The sequence below is a fragment of the Chiloscyllium plagiosum genome, chromosome 30 (assembly GCF_004010195.1).
Source record: "Chiloscyllium plagiosum isolate BGI_BamShark_2017 chromosome 30, ASM401019v2, whole genome shotgun sequence".
In the NCBI taxonomy this organism is placed as follows: domain Eukaryota; kingdom Metazoa; phylum Chordata; class Chondrichthyes; order Orectolobiformes; family Hemiscylliidae; genus Chiloscyllium; species Chiloscyllium plagiosum.
Genome location: NC_057739.1, coordinates 27,141,696 through 27,164,332, shown reverse-complemented (window position 1 = coordinate 27,164,332; position 22,637 = coordinate 27,141,696). Strand labels below are relative to the sequence as shown.

General features: G+C 40.6%; 1 protein-coding gene across 8 annotated transcripts in view; it reads left to right on the top strand.

The window, feature by feature from the left end:
- The window catches only part of LOC122564841 (nuclear receptor subfamily 6 group A member 1), a 371,801-nt gene that overhangs the window by 191,516 nt on the left and 157,648 nt on the right, over nt 1-22,637 (top strand). Inside the window, exon 1 of one of the 8 annotated variants that reach the window (XM_043720171.1) lies at nt 34-610. The exons of the other annotated variants lie outside the window; for them this stretch is intronic. Within the exon in view, the coding sequence (XP_043576106.1) occupies nt 595-610 (16 nt within the window). The 5' untranslated portion in view covers nt 34-594. Of the gene's footprint in view, nt 1-33; nt 611-22,637 lie in introns of those variants that run through there. 8 annotated transcript variants of the gene reach the window in all.

Here is a 22,637-nt window from a genome sequence, read left to right as displayed (position 1 = left end):
TGACAACACATGTGCCCCGATTCTCTAGTGAATCCCTTGCAATCGTCACCAATTCAGTAGTAATTCAAGCAAGTGTTTGGATTGTTTAAATGTAAGTTTGTCATCAGAAGTGGAACAGAGCCTGAGGTCGTATAACAGCAGTTTTAGATTAATTCATGTTTTATAATTACTTCGGTGTTGCCTAGCTACAGTGTGAATGACAAAAGAAACTGAAATTAAAACACTTACGAGGACCATACAATGCATACGTTTGCTGTTGTTCATTGTCACTTAACCTCCCAATTTTAAATTAAATGCTACTGTTCTCTGTTTAAGGGTTAATCTTTGAGGTTACAATGTTAACAAAAAAAAATAGAGCTATCAGTTCCATTCAGATAACCTTTGGTCATCAGAGGACTCGAAGCAAAGTTGTGACCTTAGGGCTTGAACTTTACAGTCACATGACCAGCTTGTAAACTGACCTGTGGGGTTGACTGTTGCATCTAAGCTTCCAGAAACTAGCGCTGGGAAACATGAGGTGCTTTCTAACTGCTGATAATTTGTAGCAAATATTTGCATGGATGGCTGCTATGCAAGTTACGGGAGAAGAATGAAATGGATACATGGGAAGGTAGTATGAATGTTAGTTGTTTAAAATTTGATATCAGCTGCTATCTAGTTTTTCTAAAGAAAGCTACCAGCAAACATTGGCCTCGGGGGAGGAGACTCAGCAACTGCCTTAATTTTTAAACGCGTAAAGTGACATAATTTTGTTCTTAACACTATTCTATGTGTACTTTTTGTGAAGAAACAGAAAACTCAAGCAAACCTGTTTTTTTTTTCCATGTTATTACTTCGATAATGACTTGCATGTTCTGGTTTTTGATTAACAGATTATTCAACTGGGATCTGCTTTCTGCATGTCGTGCTCTTTTTCAGTTGGCTTGGTAGAGAGTTGTTTAAGAAGCCCTTTGTTTTAACTCTTTGAAAAGGTCTTTTTATCTTATGCTTGTTAATTTTTGATGAAATCATGGTGACTCGTGACAACTGCTTCTGAAGTGTAACCTACTATGCCCAACCCCCACCCGCAAATCTCCTAGGGGTTAATACTGACTCTCAAATGATTTAAGGTAGATAAACGAGTTTAGAGAATGGAATGCAAAGAAAGCCAAAACATCGATGTCTCTTAAAATATCTGTTTTCAGAGCCTTTTTATTAATTTGGAAAATAGCCTAGCCTATTTCTAGGCTTCCATTGTTTGTATGTGGGCAGCTAGAGAACTTGGGAGCATCTGATGGCCATTAAATCCTCTGTAGGCCACAGCTTGTGGCTGATATCCCACAGGCCCAGTCAAACTCTTACTCATGCTGCCTGTAATTAACTGCTATTGTTTTCAAAACAGTAGAAAATCATGGTTGGAGATATTTTATTTTTGAGATAAGCATATTTTCTAAAGATTGAAATCTTTTGAGTAAAACCATAGCATTTTTAATAATAAAAGCAACATTTTCAGGCTTAGATTTATGCTGTGGTCATGACAGATTTTTCTGTATGTATACGTTAGGCCTCCAATGTCTATTTGATAGGAATGATCAGCTGGAACAGGAGGTGGGAACGTATCGTGTCCCCTAAATCTGTGTGTAACAGCTGAGTATGAGGATAAATTAATTGGTGGTTTTATATAAATGAACACAGTCTCTGTGATGAAGGTTATTTTCTTAAAGAAATGTTTAGAATTTTATTTTCTTCAGCTGCAATATACGTACTTTTTAAAAAGTGCACATTTTTAAATTTGATCCTGAAAGTTACAATTGAAAAATGCTTATCAATCTTCTACCTTCAGTTGTATTTTCAGTTTTTTTTTGTATTATCAAATAAGCCAAAAAGTATTGTATTGCCTTGTTATTTGTTTTGAACACCCTTCAAATTCAGTTACATGTTTGAGCAGAACACTTAGGAACTAATGTGATTTCTAGCAAAAAATTGTAATTGAAATATTAATAAAGTGTGAATATGCTCTATTTTGCAATTATCTACTTTTAAGAAAATATAAAAAATGCATTTGGTCTTTTGAAATGCCAAATATGTTTGTTTCTGTGTGATTAGCTGTTAATTTAACATTACATAGTCAAATAATATATTCTCACTGTGCATTTATGCTAGTTTAAACATAAATTAAAAATATAACCTCTTTCACATACTTTACACCTCGTTTTTGTTCTGCAAAAGGTAAACTACCTTTTGTCATTTTAATGTGAAGTTTTTTTAATATCCAAGCTAAGATGTTTCTATCTAACGTTTCTAATGTTATGGCACCATAATGCAGCTTCATTAACAAAGATCCTTAGCTTTTGTGAATTGTGTGTTTAGTAGAAATGAAAATGTCATGTTTGAATGTAATAGTTTTTATATTTTATATTACTTTTAGCTATTTATTTTTCAAGTGCTGAACACTACATTATGTTCCATGTGTACTTTCAGTCCATACAATGTAAACAGTGGTTTTGGATTTTAAAAAAACTGTATATGATTTGTAAGTCATGAAACAAACCAATTGAAAATTTACATTAAAATGCAGTTGCAATAGAAATTTGGCAGAAGAAAATCTACTCCATGTACAGAATATCCAAATATTGCTTTCATTAAAGTTATTTGTGGCAATGTTTTCCATGCTCCTCAATGTCAGTTGCAATAATGTATTTTTTAAATAACTTGAGGAATGTTTACTATTTAACAAGCAGAGGGTATGTGTTATTGCATTGTTGGTTTATAATTGAGTATAACAACCTTCATCTAACATTGTACACAAAATCATTAGGTGAATAATGTAATATGATTTTCCTAAAACCCAAAGGAAAAAAAATTGACTTTTTGTACATCTTTGTACATAATGCTTATGTGCTGCTTAAAAAGGAAAAACCTGATTGCATTAAGAGTTGTAACTGAGACAGTTACTTGATCATTATCACTTGGGTATAGTGCTGCTGCTGGGATACAGGGGGTTAACTCAGTTGAGTTTTTCACTATTAGTGCGATTTGTGGAATACACCAGAGCAGCACAGTCTGGTCTTTCAACGTGTAATTTTCCAAGCAGGAAGTCTTATTTATTTTGCTTAGCTCCTAGGTTTGGTTGGTGTGTGTGTGTGTGTGTGTGTGTGTGTGGTGGTAGGGGGAGGTGGGGCAGAGGATAGTGGAGAAAAGGAGGAGGCAGGGGAGTGGAAGGAAGATTGATGTTTGGGGGTTGGGAGTGGAAGAAAGGTGGGGGAGGGCATTAAAGGCTTAAGTGATTACTGTACCTAGGATAAATTGCATTGGCTCTGTGTGGACCCACCCTAGTTTTGATGGATCTATGGTGATTCTAATGGTTTTTAATACCTAAGTTTGTATCTTTTGCAGTGACCTTCAGTATAGAGCTAGATCACTTAAGATTAGGCTTTCTAGGAGCCTTTGAAACCATTTGTTGTTGATTAGCTTTGCTAGGGCTCTCTAAAACCATTTATTATTCTTTGTCAACTGAGATGGACTTTGGTTTTTGTTAAGAAATATCCATTTTTATGAATTATACTTTTTCTCATTGTCCTAGTTCTGGTAGAGATATTTGACGAATTTAGTCTTCTAACTTGTGTTAGGGAATTAGCAAAACACGGGCAATTCTTCAGATCTATCTTTTCGAGAATTGAATGACTTTGAGAACTTCTTGACAATTGAGTGTAGGGACACTTGAAATTCTGTGTGCAAGATAATTTTGAAATAGTTCTTCCACTGTTGACTCTCATTACATCTTTCCCTTTTTTGTATCTTAATTGATATGAGTGTCAGTGAATTATAATTGTTTTTTTTTCAGGATTAGCTTGAAATCATGTATTTGTCAATGTACTAGCTGTTACTAATCCCTGAAGTCTTGATTCATTTTATTCCTCAATAAACATACCAAAAGCAACTTTACCTGGTCATTATGTGAGGAAGCTGGCTATCTTCAATTTGACTGCTGCATTTTCTGCAACAGCGATTGCATTTCAAAAATATGTATTTGGCTGTTTTTGTTTTTAAAAACACACTTTGAGACTTTATCGGCATAAATAATGCTCTGTCAATGGAACACATCTTGCCTTTCCTTCCAAATTGAACTGAATTGTTTTCTGAAGAGCCTGCAGCAAAATATTTTGGTTCCTCCATTCGATTTCATGAGTGCACAAGAACTGGGAGCAGGAGTAGGCAATTCAATCTCTCAAACCCGTTTCGCCATGTCATACAATCATGGCTAATCTTGTCTTGCACTCAATTCCATTTTCCTGCCTGCTGTCCAGAACTCTTCAACCCATTGCTAAATAAAAGTTGGTCTATCTCTTCCTTTAAATTTAGTCAATGTCCCAGCATCCATTACACTCTGGGGCAGAATACCTCCGATTCATGGCCCTTTTTTGTGAAGTAATTTCTCTTTTCATCTCCATTTTAGGATGAGGGATATCAGATTTTAAAATCTATGACCTGTCATTCTAAATCTCTCCACATGGGGCAACATCCTTTTTAATCTTTGAGCCCTTTTAGCATTTTTTTAATACTTCAGTCAGATCTTCTGTCATTCATGTTGGCATGTGGCTCAGGGACACTTGAAACATAAATTTGAAAAAGTATATTGAGATTATACACTAATGTTCTCAAATTCAGTGTGCAAGATCATTTTGAAATGGATCTTCCACTTAAATGCATGCAGTCTGACCTAAAAATTTGTTATTACTGCTGCCTCACACTGCCAGGGACCCAGGTTCGATTCACGCCTCTGGCGACTGTCTGTGTGTTTGCACATTCTCCCTGTGTCTGCATAGGTTTCCTCCGGGTGCTCCAGTTTCCCATCTCAAGCAGCTGAATTGGGCAATTTTAGCATGACCATAGTGTTAGATGCATTAGTCAGGGGTAAATATATGGTAGGGGAATGGGTCCAGGTGGGTTACTCTTTGGAGGGTCGGTGTGTACCTGTTGGGCTAAATGGCCTGTTTCTATACTGTAGGGAATCTAATCTTAGGGGAGCACATTGGCTCAGTGGTTAGCACTGCTGCCTCTCAGTATCAGGGACCCAGGTTCTGTGTGGAGTTTGCACATTCTCCCCGTGCCTGCGTGGGTTTCCTCCGGGTGTTTTGGTTTCCTCCCACAATCCAAAGATGTGCAGGTTCTGTGAATTGGCCGTGGTGAATTGGCCGTGCTAAATTGCCCATAGGGATGTGTAAGTTAGGCCCATTAGTCAGCGTAAATATAGGGTAGGGGAGTGGATCAGGGTGGGTTACTCTGCGGAGGGTTGTTGTGGACTTGTTAGACTGAAGAGCCTGTGTGCATACTGTAGGGATTCTAATTCTAATCTAAACTCCAGAATGTATACGTCTAAACTGCTTAATCCCTCATCTCGATCAATCTAGTGAACCTCCTCTGAAGTGCAAATGATAGCAGTGGAACTGTTTTAAAATTATTTTTATGGTAGTTTAGGTGAGGGCTTTATTAGATCATATTCTAAGCAATTTGAATAAGGTTTTATTATAACGTAAGTAGTGAGCTTCATATTTGTGAAGAAGAAATCCAGGAAAATATAACGCTCATCGGCTGGAGATTTCTGACCAGTAAGGAAAGCTTAAAATCATTTGGATTGGCGAGGGTTGCTGCTCTTGCCACCTGCCTGCTTCAGCTGTTACTTTTCCAGCTAGCTCTTTAAGCTAGCTCTTGAGGCCCTTTTAAATGGCTAAAAGTTGACTATTTACCTGACACTGATTTGAATCTTAGAGGCCTGTTTATGTGCTTGGGGGTGGCAAGCAACTTGCCTTTTCAGACACTCAATTATCAACCCAGCCCCTCCCTTTGGGCCTAGTCTAGAAGATGTTCCCCATGAAGTTACTCTTAAGTCCAGCTTCCAGCGCTGTTGGTGCTCGGGAACTGACTGGAGTTCCAGCAGGGGCCATCACTTCGTGGTTCTGCTGAGTTGGAGTTGTGTGGTGCTGGAAAAACACAGCAGATCAGGTGGCATCCAAGGAGCAGGAGAATCAATGTTTTGAGCATAAGCCCTTCATTAGGAAGGAGGGTGGGTGGTGGGTTTGGCTGGGTTAGAGGTCTACCAGCTAACAGTTGGCTGAGAAATCTTGAAGCGGGGGGATATTCTCCTCAGAGCAGAATCTGTGGCCTGAAGTAATTAACTAGCTAACAATTATAAAATCTGGATGTGGCCTCAGCTAGTGGAATAAAGTTTGCCTTGGACTTTTCAGCTGGTGGATGGGTCTACCATCTCTGTATCATGTGGCTTATATTTTGTGCAACTGAATGTGAACAATTTAATGAAGATTAGTTAAAACATGCTCTTAGTGTTAGCTAATATTAAACATCAGGGGAAATGCATCATTCACATTTTATATCCTAATTTTAATTAAGTAGAATAATTGCCATAGAAAATTAGATTTTTAGTATTTAAGAAGCTATAATTTTTTGGATCGGAGACTTGACTTTTTACCTATAGTGTTGTGTTCCAAAATGTTGCTTGCTGTTTAAATATTTTATTTTATCTATTGTCCAATTTTGACTACGTATGAATTAAGTTTGAAGTATTTTTATCTTTTTCCTGCTCTTAAAAAATATATCTTATTCATAAATTTAGAATGTTCATACAATATTTTGTGCTAAATAGTACACTTTAAATTAGCTCAGAGCATGATTACAATGTGTGAAAAATATCACCTGTATGTAATCACATCTCACCAAATTATCAAAAATGAAATTGATTTCTATTTCAAGCTTCTCTACATATTTTAAATAATGGACATTTTGTTTTAATAACTGCAGTTTAACACAAATATAGTGTTTTAAAAACAAATGCAACACTTGTCAGGTAATTAGAATTTTATATAACCCTATCTTGAACTTGTGTGGGGAGGTATCCCAAGAGCAACCAAAAATTATATTTAATGGTGTACGCTTGAATGCAAGTGGCAAAATAGGAACAGTCACTCCTGCAACCTTGAAAAGGCAGAAAGCCATTACAACTTGTCAGGTCTGTAGGGAACAAAAAGTGATTAACAGAAGTACAGTGAAAGGGAAACTGAGGCTGAGGTGCTTAACTGAGGAAGATGATGGAGTAGCCCTATTACAAAAGCTGACTGACAAAATAAAGATTCACTGCAAGTTCTTTAGTTCTAGGGAAGGTTGCTTGTTACAAGTTCAGGACAATATTTCCTTAGATGAGTGTTAAAGCATGCCTGAAAGCACATGGGAGAATTGAACCCCTAGCTGATAGTAATCTGGTTGGCTGGAGGTTTCCTTGCAGCAGAAGCCACAGTCCTGAATCTGCCTTTCTGCTATCCAGTGCCTGTAAGGCCATTTCTGCATTTTTATTTTGTTTGTGTCAGACTAACAGATGTAGTCTTCTCCCTGAAATGGTTGTAGCCAGCCAGCCTGTCTGTTGTATGTTTATCGTACTGCCGACCACATTCCTGGGATGGTGGAATTGTTCTATGAGAATGGATTGAGAAGACTGGACACGTATACTTGCTCGTGTGTCTCATTCATCCAAAATCATATTGAAGGATACTAACTAAATTGTCTATCTCATCTAAATTTAGTTAATGTTAGAATACTTAAAGGGTTTAACAGGGTAGATGCAAGAAGATTTTTTTTTTGCCTTGTCTGAGTGTTTAGACCCAGGGGACACAGTCTAAGAGTTAGGCCATTTAGAACTCAGATGAGGAAGGATTTCTTTAATCAGACAGCAGTGAATCTTTGGAATTCTCTTCCCCAGAAAGTTGTGCAGACTTGGTCATTGAACACATGCAAAAAAGGGGCATGAAAAAAGACCTGAACAGGATTGGGGAGAATGCACCAAAGTGGTTAACCAGGGAAAGAGTAGGGTCCATTACGGACCAAAACAGCAAGAAACCGATAAATAGATTTTACGTCAATGTCTTCTAACTATTTTCTCAAAATGATCCAATGTTAACATTTCTGACGACTTGCACCCAGAGTGAAATTGTAGCTAGTTTGGGAGATGTAGTGAGGGTGGATGTTGGTTAGTGTCATTTTGAGTTGTTGAGTAGGGGCTTGTGGGAGGGGCCTGAAAAAGCAAAGAACCAACTTTCCACTGGCTGTGGCAGTTCCATGAATTAGGCCTCTGAGAGCAAATGATTTGCCCATGCTGGTCAACAGGGTGGGATCGTGGCTGTCAAAAGTCAGTCCAAGCTTTCATGGCTATCAAAGTTGTGTCTGAGCCCATGATGCCAAAATCTCCCCCTGTGACCCCACTATGTTTCATAATTCACAGATTGGGACCTCCTGCTCTAGATATTAGATCATCTGAGGAAGTTGGTGTTGAGTTAGATCAGCTGTGATAAAGTTGAATTGCAGAATAGACTTGAAGGGTCTTATGGCCTGCTTTTACTGCTATTTCCTCTGGTTCAAAAGTGCTCACAACAATTGAGATCAGGCTCTTGCATTACTCTTCCATACATATTTGTGGAAATCTTCATGGATGCACATTTTTCAAAAGGCATATACATAATTCACTGAAAAATTACTTCCCCATATGTGTCTGACTGAGGCAGAAAATGCCTGTAATAGGCATTAATAAACCAGCATTACAGACCTTTAACCTATTTTATCAATGATATCACCTGCTTTTTGTACCTGAAAGTCTGATCAGAAATTCTATATAATTAGATCAACAATATAGTTTAATGAATATTTTTACTATGGTTTCAAAATCAATGAGAAATTCTCCATCTGCGGTAAAGAAAGAGCACCGTTAAAGTCAAATGGTTCTAAATTCTGTTCTATTCCTAATTTTTAATAGTGCCAGTTTTGATGTCAAATTAGACTCTTAAACTCTGGCATGAATCCTTCCGTGGGTTCCTTGAGAACATTTCAGCCTTGCTACCCTCAATTGTTAATTTCCATAACAGGCATTTTATTCAAAGTTGTGTCTTGTGTCATGCCACCTTTTACCCTTTTTACAGGTCCAACTACGACTAAACTATTAGTTTTGTTACCAGTTGGAAATTGTCACTTATGGTTCTGTTTAGGAGTGGCATGCTTGCCTTTGAGACAGAGGATATCTAGACTGTCACTCCAGTGCAATACTGAGACATTGCACTATTAAAGATGGTATCAAACTTGCATCTGCCCATAATAAACCTTAATCAATATCACAAAACAGATTACTCTGGTAAATATCATCGTGAGAGCTAGCGTGCATAAATTAGCTGTCTTGTTTCTTGTTATAACAGTAACTACGCTTCAAAGATTACTACTTTTGGATGTAGAACACTTTGATTTTTCAAAAAATGCTAGTCATTTCTTTAAATCACCTTTAAATTGTAGTTACCAAATTAAAGCCATATAGGCCATTTTGAACTTTTGTCATCTTGGCAGTAATGTGCTGGAGTGAATTGTTCACCCAAGGCAGAACCTGCATGACTTTTTGTTCCATTGAGTGCAATGGCCAGAAAATGTATTGGATTCTCTCCAGTACTAACAATACACTGCCTGGACAGAGTCCTGGAGAAATGAAAATTATTTCACCATGAGGCAACACCATGCAATTTCCAGGCAAAGACCAATGATTTTGCATGTAGTTTCACATGTAAGTTGAATATTAATATTAGAAAATTGCAGAGAAGCTCTGCACTAATTGTGTTCAGAATTTCTGCACATTGAATTGAGTACAGGTCCAGTGTGTACCTTTTTGTAGAGGGAAATGTAGGAGTAATAAGTTCAGAGAACCCTGGATAATTCAGAACTAGATGAACAAGAGTATGGCTTTAAGCAAGTTCAAAGGGAGTAATTCAGCTGTAACCCTAGAGGAATGTCAGAAGTGCAAGAGATCTTAAGAAAGCAATTAGAAGAGCAAAAAGGGGCATGAAAAAAGACCTGCGAACAGGATTGGGGATAATGCACTAAAGGAAAGAGGTTAACCAGGGAAAGGGTCCATTAGGGACCAAAATAGCAACATGTGTGTGAAGCGGCAGGATATTGGAAGGGTGTTAAATGAATGAATATTTCCTTTTAGTCTTCACTCTGGCAATGGAGGATGTAGGTATGGACTTCAGGAAAAGGACTGCACAGTTTGATGTAGGAAATGGTGAAGTATTGAGCCTTTGGGCTTAAACAGACAAACCCCCTGGCCCGGATGAATTACATCCTAGGCTGTTGTAGAAAATTGCAGGGGCTCTGACTCCAATTTTAATTCCTCTCTGGCTACAGGGGAATGGCCAGAGGACTGGAGGATGGCTAAGGTGGTTCTGCTTTTTTATTTAGAGGGGTAGTAGAGATGAACCTGGAAATTACAGACCGGTGAGTCTCACGTCCGTGGTAGGAAATCAATTGAAGATAGCTCTGAAGGAGTAAGGATGGTCATACCTAACAAATACTGGAATTATTTTTGAAAAGGCAGTTGTGTAGACGAGGAAAGTTCAGTTCCTAGAGCTTATATGGATTTTCGCAAAGCTTTTGACAAGGTCCCAGATTGGAAACTGAAAAGGTTAAAGGACATGGAATTGAGGGGAAACTGGGGAAGATTGATCCAAGACTGGCTTACTAATAGGACACAGGACAGTGGTAAAGGCTGCTTGAGTGACTGGAGACTGGTGTCCAATGAAGTACCATAGGGATCAGTAGTGGGACCTTTCTTGTTTGCTACATAAATAATATAGATGAAAATGTGGGGGAATATTAAGCAAATTTGCTGACAACATCAAGATTGGTAGAGTAGTTATTAGTGAAGAAGATGGTTGTAGGTTACAGGAAGATGTAGATGGGTTGGTCAGATGGGCAAACCAGTTTCAGATGGTATTTAACCCTGATAACTGTGAGGTGATGCACTTCAGAAGAAACAAGATGAGGGAATATTTAAAGAATGGCAGGACACTGGGTAGCTTAGAGCAAGATCTTGGGGTAATTATTCATAAATCTCTGAAGCACACGAATAGGATAATTAAGAAGGTATATGGAAAATTGTCTTCATCAGTCATGGCATGGCGTATAAGAGCAAGGAGATAATGTTGGAGTTGTATAGAGTGTTGGTCAGAGTTGGTACTATGTGCAGGTCTGGTCACCTCAATACAGGAAGAATGTAGTAGCACAAGAGGGGGTAACAAGAGGTTCACCAACCTGTTGCCTGGGATGGAGAAATTGAGCTATAAAGAGAGACTCTAGCTTGGATTGTTTTCTTAGAGAAGAGTGAGGGGGTATAGGATTGCAGTGTATAAGATTGGGGGGTATGGATGGGATGAATAGATGGCAGAACTGACGACTCAATGAAGGGAAAATCATGAGAGGGCATAGTTTTAGGGTAAGGGGTTGGAGATTCTGAGAGAATTTGACAAAAACCGTTTTCACTCAGCATTTGGTGGGAATCTGAAATGCACTGTCTTGAAGATAGTGGGTGCTGGAAACCTTACAATCCTTTTTTTTTTTAAAAAAGGATTGTATTTTAAAATCATAATATTCAAAGATATGGGACAAGTGCAGGAAATTGGGATTAGCATACTTTTAATGGTAGTTATGTCAGTGCAGACTTGACTGAAGGGCCTTTTCTGCATTGTATGAATTGGAATATATTTGACTGTCAGTGCATTTCTTATGGCATTGCTTAATAGTGACCTTAACTTGTAACAAATCTCCAATTTGTTTTAAGGTCGTACAAATGCAATATCATATTGCAATCAAAACCAATCTCTTTTAAAGATAAATTTGAACATCAACGAATGAAATTATTTCATAGCAAGATTTCAAGTTTTAAAATGTTGTGTAACAAACACATTTAAAGCAACATTAGGTAAACACTATGCCAGTTGTCAAGTTATATTCAAAATTACAGCTTGACTTTGTCCCTTCAGTGGTTCCGTCATTCTCCAGGAACTATCCTTTAGCTTCTGGAAAGGTTGGTTCCTTTTTCTCTTTTCCAGCTAGTTAAATTTTAATTGCCAAACTGACTTCCACAGACATCCCTTTCTACAGCCAAAGCCAGTTGAAGTTTCGAACTTCACTTAAAATCTCAAACTTGGTTTCTTCAATCTGAGTGCAAGCTCTAATCCATATTCTTTATGGTGAAATAGCTGCCTTAAATTCTGTATTCTTTCACTCTCATACGCATGGACAGTTGTGCCGGAGAAGTTCAGGACTTTGTCACTAGTTATGGGTTCTGTGGATCCTTGCATGAGTGAGCCTGATCCTAGAGCTGCGTCTCCAACCACTCACTTGGCAGGCATTTCTGGGGTTGAAATTGTCCTTGACCTTGAGATTGCTGGAATTCCTTTTTTGGGTTTCTTTTCTGCACATTCCCTCACCATTCGACAAGGTTCCCCATGGGAGACTGATTAGCAAGGTTAGATCTCATGGAATACAGAGAACTAGCCATTTGGATACAGAACTGGCTCAAAGGTAGAAGACAGAGCGTGGTGGTGGAGGGTTGTTTTTCAGACTAGAGGCCTGTGACCTGTGGAATGCCACAAAGATCAGTAATGGGTCCATTACTTTTTGTCATTATATAAATGATTTGGATGTGAGCATAAGAGGTACAGTTAGTAAGTTTGCAGATGACGCCAAAATTGGAGGTGTAGTGGACAGCGAAGAAGGTTACTTCAGATTACAACGGAATCTTGATCAGATGGGCCAATAGGCTGAGAAGTGGCAGATGGAGTTTAATTTAAATAAATGTGAGGTGCTGCATTTTGGGAAAACAAATCTTAGCAGGACTTATACACTCACTCTTAAGGAAAGCTGCTGAAATGCTCTCCAGTTCTTACTCAGAGTGAAACAACCGTGTCAAACTCCACTGTCTGCGTGCTGGTCCGAAGCTAGAGATGTCCACATCTCTCTATCCTGTCCCCCTCAGTGCTTGCCAGTTGCCACAGGGCTTGTGTTGTGTGCATGGTGAGGTTGAATTCCTTCAGGTATGCATCTTGCGCAGGGCATCTTTTAATGTAGGAATGTTGTTGCACACCAGTAGACAGACAGTCCTTGAAAAAAGATAGATCTAATTCCAATGGCAAGGAAACTTCGACTGGGGATTGGCCTGATGCTGAAGCCTTTGTTGTTCTTCGTAGCTATTGATACCACGTGAATACCTTCCACCTGAATCATCGTTGAGGACTTGTTTTGGATTGCATTTTCTCTGGTTCTTCCTCTTTGACCTTACCATCATTCGTGACCCTGCCATGAGTTCAGAACTTATGATGGTATCACTCTCTGCATCAACACAACACCTGAGCCTCTCCTCCAAAGCTAGGTGAAAGTATAAGGAAAGTATACTTAATAGATATCCTATAATGCAACACTACAAAGACCTGCTATGCACTCTTCTCCTCTCAAAGCCTAATCCTTGGCACATTGACCACTTAACTGCTAACGATTTATCCATGAGACCTGTGGGTATAATGCATCTTTGAAGTTAAATCAACAGTTTAAAGTATAACCATTTATATAACCTAACATTTCTATTACTTAACGATTTTGTAAATTAACAGTCTACTTTTGAAACTGTCACACATACCCATGCTGTTATCCATGGGTATGAACATGTGAATGTTTTGCATCTTGTTCGTCCTAAGTTATTCTTGGTCCCCGTAGCAACCAAACCACTCCGACTTATTGTCAAATTGTATTCAGAGCAAGACTCCTGATGCCTTCATTGCACCATTTTTACGTTGCACTAAACATAGTTCCAAAGTATTGACAAATAGTGTTCATATTTGATACAAGCATATGTTTTATAAACAAATGGTTTGCTGGAATACCTGATCTTCTCTCCTCAAACACATGCATCATATATGTTTTTTAAAAAAATGCTTTCCCTGCCCACCTTTGCCAACGTTCAAGGTGATACTATTCTCTCCAATGCTTTCCCATTTCTTTAATTTTTTTATGATCCCTTCATATTCATAAGAAAATGAAAACCAGGAAAGACCATGAAGACAAATATGTTGTTCATACCATCTGGGTGGTAGTACAAAATAGTGTGTCTTTGAGCCACCTGAATGTAGTCTTAAAGATAAAAATACTTGTGGCCAAATCTTTTTTTTTACAAAAATGCCTTCAAGCCATTGCATAATTTCCAAGACTCTGCAATTTCCAGTAGCTCATTGAGCCGCAACTAAGTCATCTTGACCAAACCTTGACCTCATCCTCATCAATCTGCTGGCACATCTGACCATGACTGTATCAGTAAGGAATCATAAAATAAATTAAAGAAATGGGAAAGCATTGGAGAGAAAAGTATCGCCTTGAACGTCAGCAAGAATGATCACCGCACAGTCCTTGTGGAGACTAAGTTTCACCTTAACATTGAGAATAACCTTTATTGTGTTGTGTGGCCTCTTCACTGTGCTAAATGGGGCAGACAATTCAAAACTGGGCATCCATAAGCTGCTGTGGGCCATCAATAGCAGCAGAATTGTACTCCAGCACAATCTACAATCTCATGGCCTGGCATAGCCTCCATTCAACCATTACCATCAAGCCAGGGAATCAACCCTGGTTCAAATGGAGAGTACAGGAGGCATGTCAGAAGCAGAACCAAGCATGCCTGAAAATGGGTGTCAACCTGAGTGAAGCTATCAAACAGGACTACTTGCAAACCAAACAGCATAAGCAGCAAGTGAAAAACAGCTATACAATCCATTGGTTGTGGGATTGTGTCGAAGCTCTGCAATTTTACCCCTTCCAGTCATGAGTGATGGTGGGTAATTAAACAATGCATTGGAGGAGGAGGCTCCACAAATATCCCTATCATCAATGATGGAAGAGACCAGAACATCACTGCAAAAGACAAGACTGAAGCATTCACAGCAATTGTCAGCCAGAAATGCAGAATGGATGATTCATCTTCATCTCCAGTGGACTGCAGCATTACGAATACTGCCTTCAGCTCCTTTGATTCACTCCATACAATATCAAGAAATGGTTGGAGGCACTGGATTCAGCAAAGGTAGTGGACTCTGAAAACATTCCAGCAATAGTGCTGAAGATGTGCTCCAGAACATGCTGCCCCCGCCGTCCCGTCCCCCCGCCAAACTCTTCCAGTTCAGTTACAAAACTGGAGCCTACCTGACAATGTGGAACATCGCCCAGGTATGTTCTGTACATAAAAAGCAGGACAAACCAAACCCAGCCACTTCCCACTTCATCAGTTTATTCTTGATCATCATTAAACTGATGGAAGGTGTCATCAACAGTGCTATTAAACAGCACCTACTCAATGACACCCAGTTTGGGTTCCGCCAGAACCACTTAACTCCTGACCTCATTACAGCCTTTGGTTCGAACATGGAAAAGAGAACTGAATTGTAGAGGTGAGGAGAGAATGACAGCCCTTGATACCAAGGCTGCATTCAACCTAGTGTGGCATCAAGGAGGCCTAGCAAAACTGGAATCAGTGGGTATCAGAGCAAAGACTCCACTGGCTAGAGTCATTTCTGGCCATAGGAAGATGGTCGTGGCTGTTAGAGGTCAGTAATCTCAGCTCCAGTGCATCTCTGCAGGAGTTCCTCAGCGTGTCCTAGACTCCGCCATCTTCAACTGATTCACTGCTGACCTTCCCTTCATAAGGTTAGAAGTGGAAATTGTGCAATCACTTGTGCACATGTTCAGCAACATTCTTGCAGCCTCAAGTGCTGAAGCAGTCCATGTTCAAATGCAACAAGATCTGAACAATATCTAGGCTTGGGCTGATGTGGCAAGTAATCAGGCAACGCTGTGACTAGCAATAAGAAACAAGCCAACCATTTTGTATTGTTGCCATCACTGAATCTCCAATTAACAACACCCTGGCAGTTGCCATTGACCAGAAACTGAACTGGACTAGCCACATAAACACTGGCTATAAGAGCAGGTCAGAGGCTAAGAATTCAATGGTAAGTAACTCTCTTCCCCCTGACTCCCCAAAGCCAGTCTTTATCGACAAGGTGCAGGTCAGGAGTGTGATGGAATACTCCCCACTTACCTGAATGGGTGCAGCTCCAACAACACTCAAGCTTGATACCATTTCAGGACCAGCGAGCCCATTTAATTGGCACTGCTTCGACAAGCATCCGCACACTCTACCATAGTACACATTACTGCTATTGAGTATCAATCTGCAAGATGCACTGGAGAAATTAATCCAAGGTCCTCAGACAGCATCTTCCAAACCCATGACACTTTCATCCAGGAGGACAGGGGCAGCAGAGATGTGAGAACACCACCACCTTAGAGTTCTCCTCCAAGCCATCCTGATTTGGAAATCTATCACCGTTCCTTCACTGTAGCTTAGTCAAAATCCTGGAATTCCCTCCCTAATGGCACTGTGGGTCAACCTACAGCAGGTGGACTGCAGCAGTTCAAGAAGGTAACTCATCACTACACCTAGGCCAACTAGGGATGGGCAATAAATGCTGGCCAGTCGGTGATACCCACATCCCACAAATGAATTTTTTTAAAAAACTAGTAACATGACCTATAGTTTGGCAAATTTGTAGGGGTTATCAGTACTCTTTTTTTTCATGAAAAGAATCAAAATTACTCCTGGCTTTGGAATTCCCTTCTCTGAATTTTTCTGTTGAATGGCGCAAACTCAAAAACAAAAAATAGGGTGAGGAGATTGATGTGGGCTACTTGTGACCAAACTGTCCTAATGTTAGTAGATTTTTAAGGAGAATCCATGCGAGAGCAATCTTTAACTAATTTATGATTGTCACTCCCGGACGCCAGCGTTCAAATTGGAGTGAAAGTGAGGGATGATACATTAACCAAACAATTATCGGGAGGATTTTTGGAGTTTATATCATTCAGCAGAATAATTCAGAAAAGGGAAATTCCAAAACCAGGAGTAATTTGAAAAGGTATTCTGCACCTGAAAGCTGGCATCCTTTCCTAGATGAGTGCAGCTTCAACAAAACTTGGGAAGCTCAATGCTATCCAGGAAAAGGCAGCTGAATTGACTGGTACTCCATTCACCATGTTCACCATCCAATCTATCCACCACTTGTGCACAGTGGCAGTAATATTTACCATCTACAGGATGCAGTGCCACAACTCACCGATGATCATTTGATTACTTTCAACAAATTCACATTTGAAAATTGCAATGTGCACTTAGCTAATTTACTTAAGTTTTTAATGAGTTAGCAAAGGGTAAGACCATGAGATGTAGGAGCAGAAGTATACCACTCAACCAATCACATCTACTCTGCCATTCAGTGAGATCATGGCTGATCCGACTACCCTAAATTCCACTTTCTTGCCTTTTCCTTGTACTCCTTGACTCCCTCATTGATTTAAAAATCTGTCTATCTGTCTTGAATATACTTAACGACCTAGCCTCTACCTGCCCTCTTTGGTAACAAATTCCATAGATTCACTACCAGGACACATTCCTCCTCATTTCTGTCTTAAATGGCTCAGTGGTTAGCACTGCTGCCTGACAGCACCAGGGTCCAGGTTCGATTCCAGCCTCTGGTGACTGGTGTGGAGTTTGCACGTTCTCCCCGTGTCTGCATGGGTTTCCTCTCACAGACCAAAGATGTGCAGGTTAGGTGAGTTGGCCATGCTAAATTTCCCATCGTGTTAGGTGCATCGTTCAGAGGCAAATGGGTGTGGGTGGGTTACTCTTTGAAGAGTCACTGGACTTTTTGGGTCAAAGGGCCTGTTTCCACACTGTAGGGAATCTAATCTAATCTAAAATGGATGACCCCTTACTCTGAGGTTATGCCTTTAGACGCTTAGAGTCATAGTCCTACAGCATGAAAACAGACCCTTCGATCCAACCCGTCCTTGCCGACCAGATATCCCAACCCAATCTAGTTCCACCTGCCAGCACCTGGCCCATATTCCTCCAAACCCTTCCTATTCATATACACATCCAAATGCCTCTTAAATGTTGCAATTGTACCAGCCTCCACCACTTCCTCTGGCAGCTCCTTCCATACACGTACCACCCTCTGCGTGAAAAAGTTGCCCCTTAGGTCTCTTTTATATCTTTCTCCTCTCACCCTCAACTTCTGCCCTCTAGTTCTGGACTCCCCCTACCACAGGGAAAAGACTTTGCCTATTTATCCTATCCGTGCCCCTCGTAATTTTGTAAACCTCTATAAGGTCACCCCTCAGCCTCCGACGCTCCAGGGAAAACAGTCCCAGCCTGTTCAGCCTCTCCGTCGCTCAGATCCTCCAACACTGGCAACATCCTTGTAAATCTTTTCTGAACCCTTTCAAGTTTCACAACATCTTTCAAATAAGAAGGAGTCCAGAAATGCACACAATTATTCCAACAGTGGCCTAACCAATGTCCTGTACAGCCACAACCTGACCTCCCAACTCCTGTATTCAATACTCTGACCAATAAAGGAAAGCATACCAAACGCCGCCTTCACTATCCTATCTACCTGCGACTCCACTTTCAAGGAGCTATGAATCTGCACTCCAAGGTCTCTTTTTGTTCAGCAACACTCCCTAGGACCTTACCATTAAGTGTATACGTCCTGCTAAGATTTGCTTTCCCAAAATGCAGCAGCACCTAGTTATCTGAATTAAACTCCATCCGCCACTTCTCGGCCCATTGGCCCATCTGATCAAGATAATAGACAATAGGTGCAGGAGTAGGCCATTCTGCCCTTCGAGCCGGCACCACCATTCAATTTGATCATGGCTGATCATCCTTAATCAGTATTCTGTTCCTGCCTTATCTCCATAACTCTTGATTCCACTATCCTTGAGAGCTCTATCCAACTCTTTCTTAAATGAATCCAGAGACTGGGCCTCCACTGCCCTCTGGGGCAGAGCATTCTACACAGCCACCACTCTCTGGGTGAAGAAGTTTCTCCTCATCTCTGTCCTAAATGGTCTATCCCGTATTTTTAAGCTGTGTCCTCTGGTTTGGCACTCGCCCATCGACAGAAACCTGTTTCCTGCCTCCAGAGTGTCCAATCCTTTAATAATCTTATATGTCTCAATCAGGTCCCCTCTCAGTCTTCTAAACTCAAGGGTATACAAGCCCAGTTGCTCCATTCTTTCAGTGTAAGGTAATCCCGCCACTCCAGGAATTGACCTTGTGAACCTACGCTGCACTCCCTCAATAGCCAGAATGTCTTTCCTCAAATTTGGAGACTAGAACTGCACACTGTACTCCAGGTGTGGTCTCATCAGGGCCCTGTACAGCTGCAGAAGAACCTCTTTGCTTCTATACTCAATCTCTCTTGTTATGAAGGCCAGCATGCTATTAGCCTTCTTCACTACCTGCTGTACCTGCATGCTTACCTTCATTGACTGGTGTACAAGAACACCCAGATCTTTGTACTGCCTCTTTACCTAAATTGATTCCATTTAGGTAGTAATCTGCCTTCCTGTTCTTGCCACCAAAGTGGATAACTATACATTTATTCACATTAAACTGCATCTGCCATGCATCTGACCACTCACCTAACCTGTCCAGGTCACCCTGTAATCTCCTAACATCCTCCTCACATTTCACCCTGCCACCCAGCTTAGTATCATCAGCAAATTTGCTAATGTTATTACTAATACCATCTTCTATATTATTAACATATATTGTAAAAATCTGCGGTCCTAGCACTGATCCCTGCAGTACCCCACTGGTCACTGCCTGCCATTCTGAAATGGAGCCGTTTATCACTACTTTGTTTCCTGTCAGCCAACTGACTTTCAATCCAAGTTAGTACTTTGCCCCCAATACCATGCACCCTAATTTTGCTCACTAACCTCCTATGTGGGACTTTCTCAAAAGCTATCTGAAAGTCCAGGTACACTACATCTACCAGATCTCTCTCGTCCATCTTCAGAGTTACATCCTCAAAAAATTCCAGAAGATTAGTCAAGCATGAATTTCCCCTTCATAAATCCATGCTGACTCTGACCTATCCTGTTACTACTATCCAGATATGTCGTAATTTCATCCTTTTATAATAGATTCCAGCATCTTTCCCACCACTGAGGTCAGACTAACTGGTCTATAATTTCCTGCTTTCTCTCTCCCACCTTCCTTAAAAAGTGGTACAACATTAGCCACCCTCCAATCCACAGGAACTGATCCCGAATCTATCGAACTCTGGAAAATAATCACCAACGCATCCACGATTTTTAGAGCCACCTCCTTCAGTACCCTGTGATGTAGACCATCAGGCCCCAGTGACTTATCAACCTTCAGACCTAACAGTCTCTCCAACACCAATTCCTGGCAAATATAAATTCCCTTCAGTTCAGGTCCTTCAGCCACTGTTACCTCAGGGAGATTGCTTGTGTCTTCCCCAGTGAACACAGATCTGAAGTACCAATTCAACTCTTCTGCCATTTCTTTGTTCCCCATAATATATTCCCCTGTTTCTGTCTTCAAGAGCCCAATTTTAGTCTTAACCATTTTTTTCCCTTTCACATACCTAAAAAAACTTTTATTATCCTTTACATTTTTAGCCAGTTTATCTTCATACCTGTAAGGGGTAAATGTAGGGGTATGGGTGGGTTTCACTTCGGCGGGTCGGTGTGGACTTGTTGGGCCGAAGGGCCTGTTTCCACACTGTAATGTAATGTAATCTAATCTAATCTAAAAAAAAGCTTTTACTATCCTCCTTTATATTTTTGGCCAGTTTACCTTCGTACCTCATTTTTTCTCTGCGTATTTCCTTCTTAGTAATCCTCTGTTGTTCTTTAAAAGCCTCCCAGTCCTCTGTTTTCCCACTTATCTTTGCTATATTATACTTTTTCTCTTTTTAACTTTATATTTTTCTTAACTTCCCTCATCAGCCACGGCATCGCATGCCGCCTCCTAGGATCGATCTTCCTTTTTGGAATGAACTGACCCTGCATCTGCTGCATTATACACAAATATCCGCCATTGTTCCTCCACTGTCATCCCTGCTAAGGTATTGCACCATTGAACTTTGGCCAGCTCCTCCCTCATAGCTCCATAGTCCCCTTTATTCAACAGAAATATTGTCACTTCCAATTGTACCCTCTCCCTCTCAAATTGCAGATTGAAGCTTATTGTATTATGGTCACTACTTCCCAATAGGTCTCTGATCAATTCTGGTTGGTTGCACAATACCAGATCCAGAATTGCCTTCTCACTGGTAGGCTCCAGCACCAGCTGTTCTAAGAATCCATCTCGGAGGCACTCCACAAAGTCTCTCTTTCTTGAGGTCCAATACCATCCTGATTCTCCCAGTCTACCTGTGTGTTGAAATCCCCCATAACAACTGTAGTAACATCTTTGCGACAGGCCAATTTCAGCTCCTGATTCAACTTGCATCCGACATCCAGACTACTGTTTGGGGGCCTGTGGATAACTCCCAAAAGGGTCTTTTTACCCTTAGAATTTCTCAGCTCTATCCACAGTGACTCTACGTCCCCTGATTCTCAGTTCCCCCGTGCAAGGGACTGAATATCATCCCTTACCAACATGGCCACCCCACTCCCTCTGCCCGTCAGTCTTGTGAAAGCACGTGTAGCCTTGAATATTCATTTCCCAGGCCCTGTCCACTTGAAGCCACGTCTCAGTTATCCCCACAATATCGTATCTGCCAATTTCCAAAAGAGCCTCTAGCTCATCCATCTTATTTCTAATGCTTCGTGCATTCATGTATAGTATTTTTAATTTGTTACTGCCCTCACCCTTCCCATCAACTCCTATTTCACTCAACCTTACAGCATGATCCCTTTGAGTTTTCTGCCTCATTGATACAGTTGTCTGTCTTGACTTCCCTTGTTCTAACTTTCCCTCCAATTTCCTCCTTAAACATCCAGTTTGTCCCCCCCCTCCCCGCTACTTAGTTTAAATGTAGCGGTGTTGCAGTAGCAAACCTGCCTGCCAGAATGCTGGTCCCTGTTGTATCCCTCTTCACTGTCCACGACACCTCCAATTTTGGTGTCATCTGCAAACTTACTAACTGTACCTCTTATCCTCTCATTCAAATCATTTATTAAATGACAAAAAGTAGAGGGCCTAGCACCGATCCTTATGGCACTCCACTAGTCACAGGCCTCCAGTCTGAAAAACAACCCTCCCACCACCACCACCACCCTCTGTCTTCTACCTTTGAGCCAGCTCTGTATCCAAATGGCTAGTTCTCCCTGTATTCCATGAGATCTAACCTTGCTAATCAGTCTCCCATGGGGAAACTTGTCGAACGCCTTACTGAAGTCCATATAGATCACATCTACTGCTCTGCCCTCATCAATCTTCTTTGTTACTACTTCAAAAAACTTAATCAAGTTTGTGAGACATGATTTCCCATGCACAAAGCCATGTTGACTATCCCGAGTCAGTCCTTGCCTTTCCCCTTAAGTTTAATCAAGAGACTTATCTCCAAAAAGACACCATCAAAGAATCCACTATACTCACTACTGCAGCCTTTCTCTTGGACAGACTTAAAACAACAATTTAACTTATCTGATTCTGTGCTGTGAACTTTGCCCTCCCTCGCCCTCGCCCTCGCCCTCGCCCTACAAATGCAACAGCATATAAAACAGTAATTGCTGCTCCTGGAATTTGAGGAAATCACCTCCAACACGCAAAATACCTCAAAAAAAGGAGCAGCTCTTACAGCCAGAAATTTTCTGTCCTCCATCTTGGATTACCCAGAATCCTCTCCATAAAGAAATACAGCCTTTCTGTACCTATCCTGTCAAGTCCCCTAAGAATCTTGTCTCTTCCA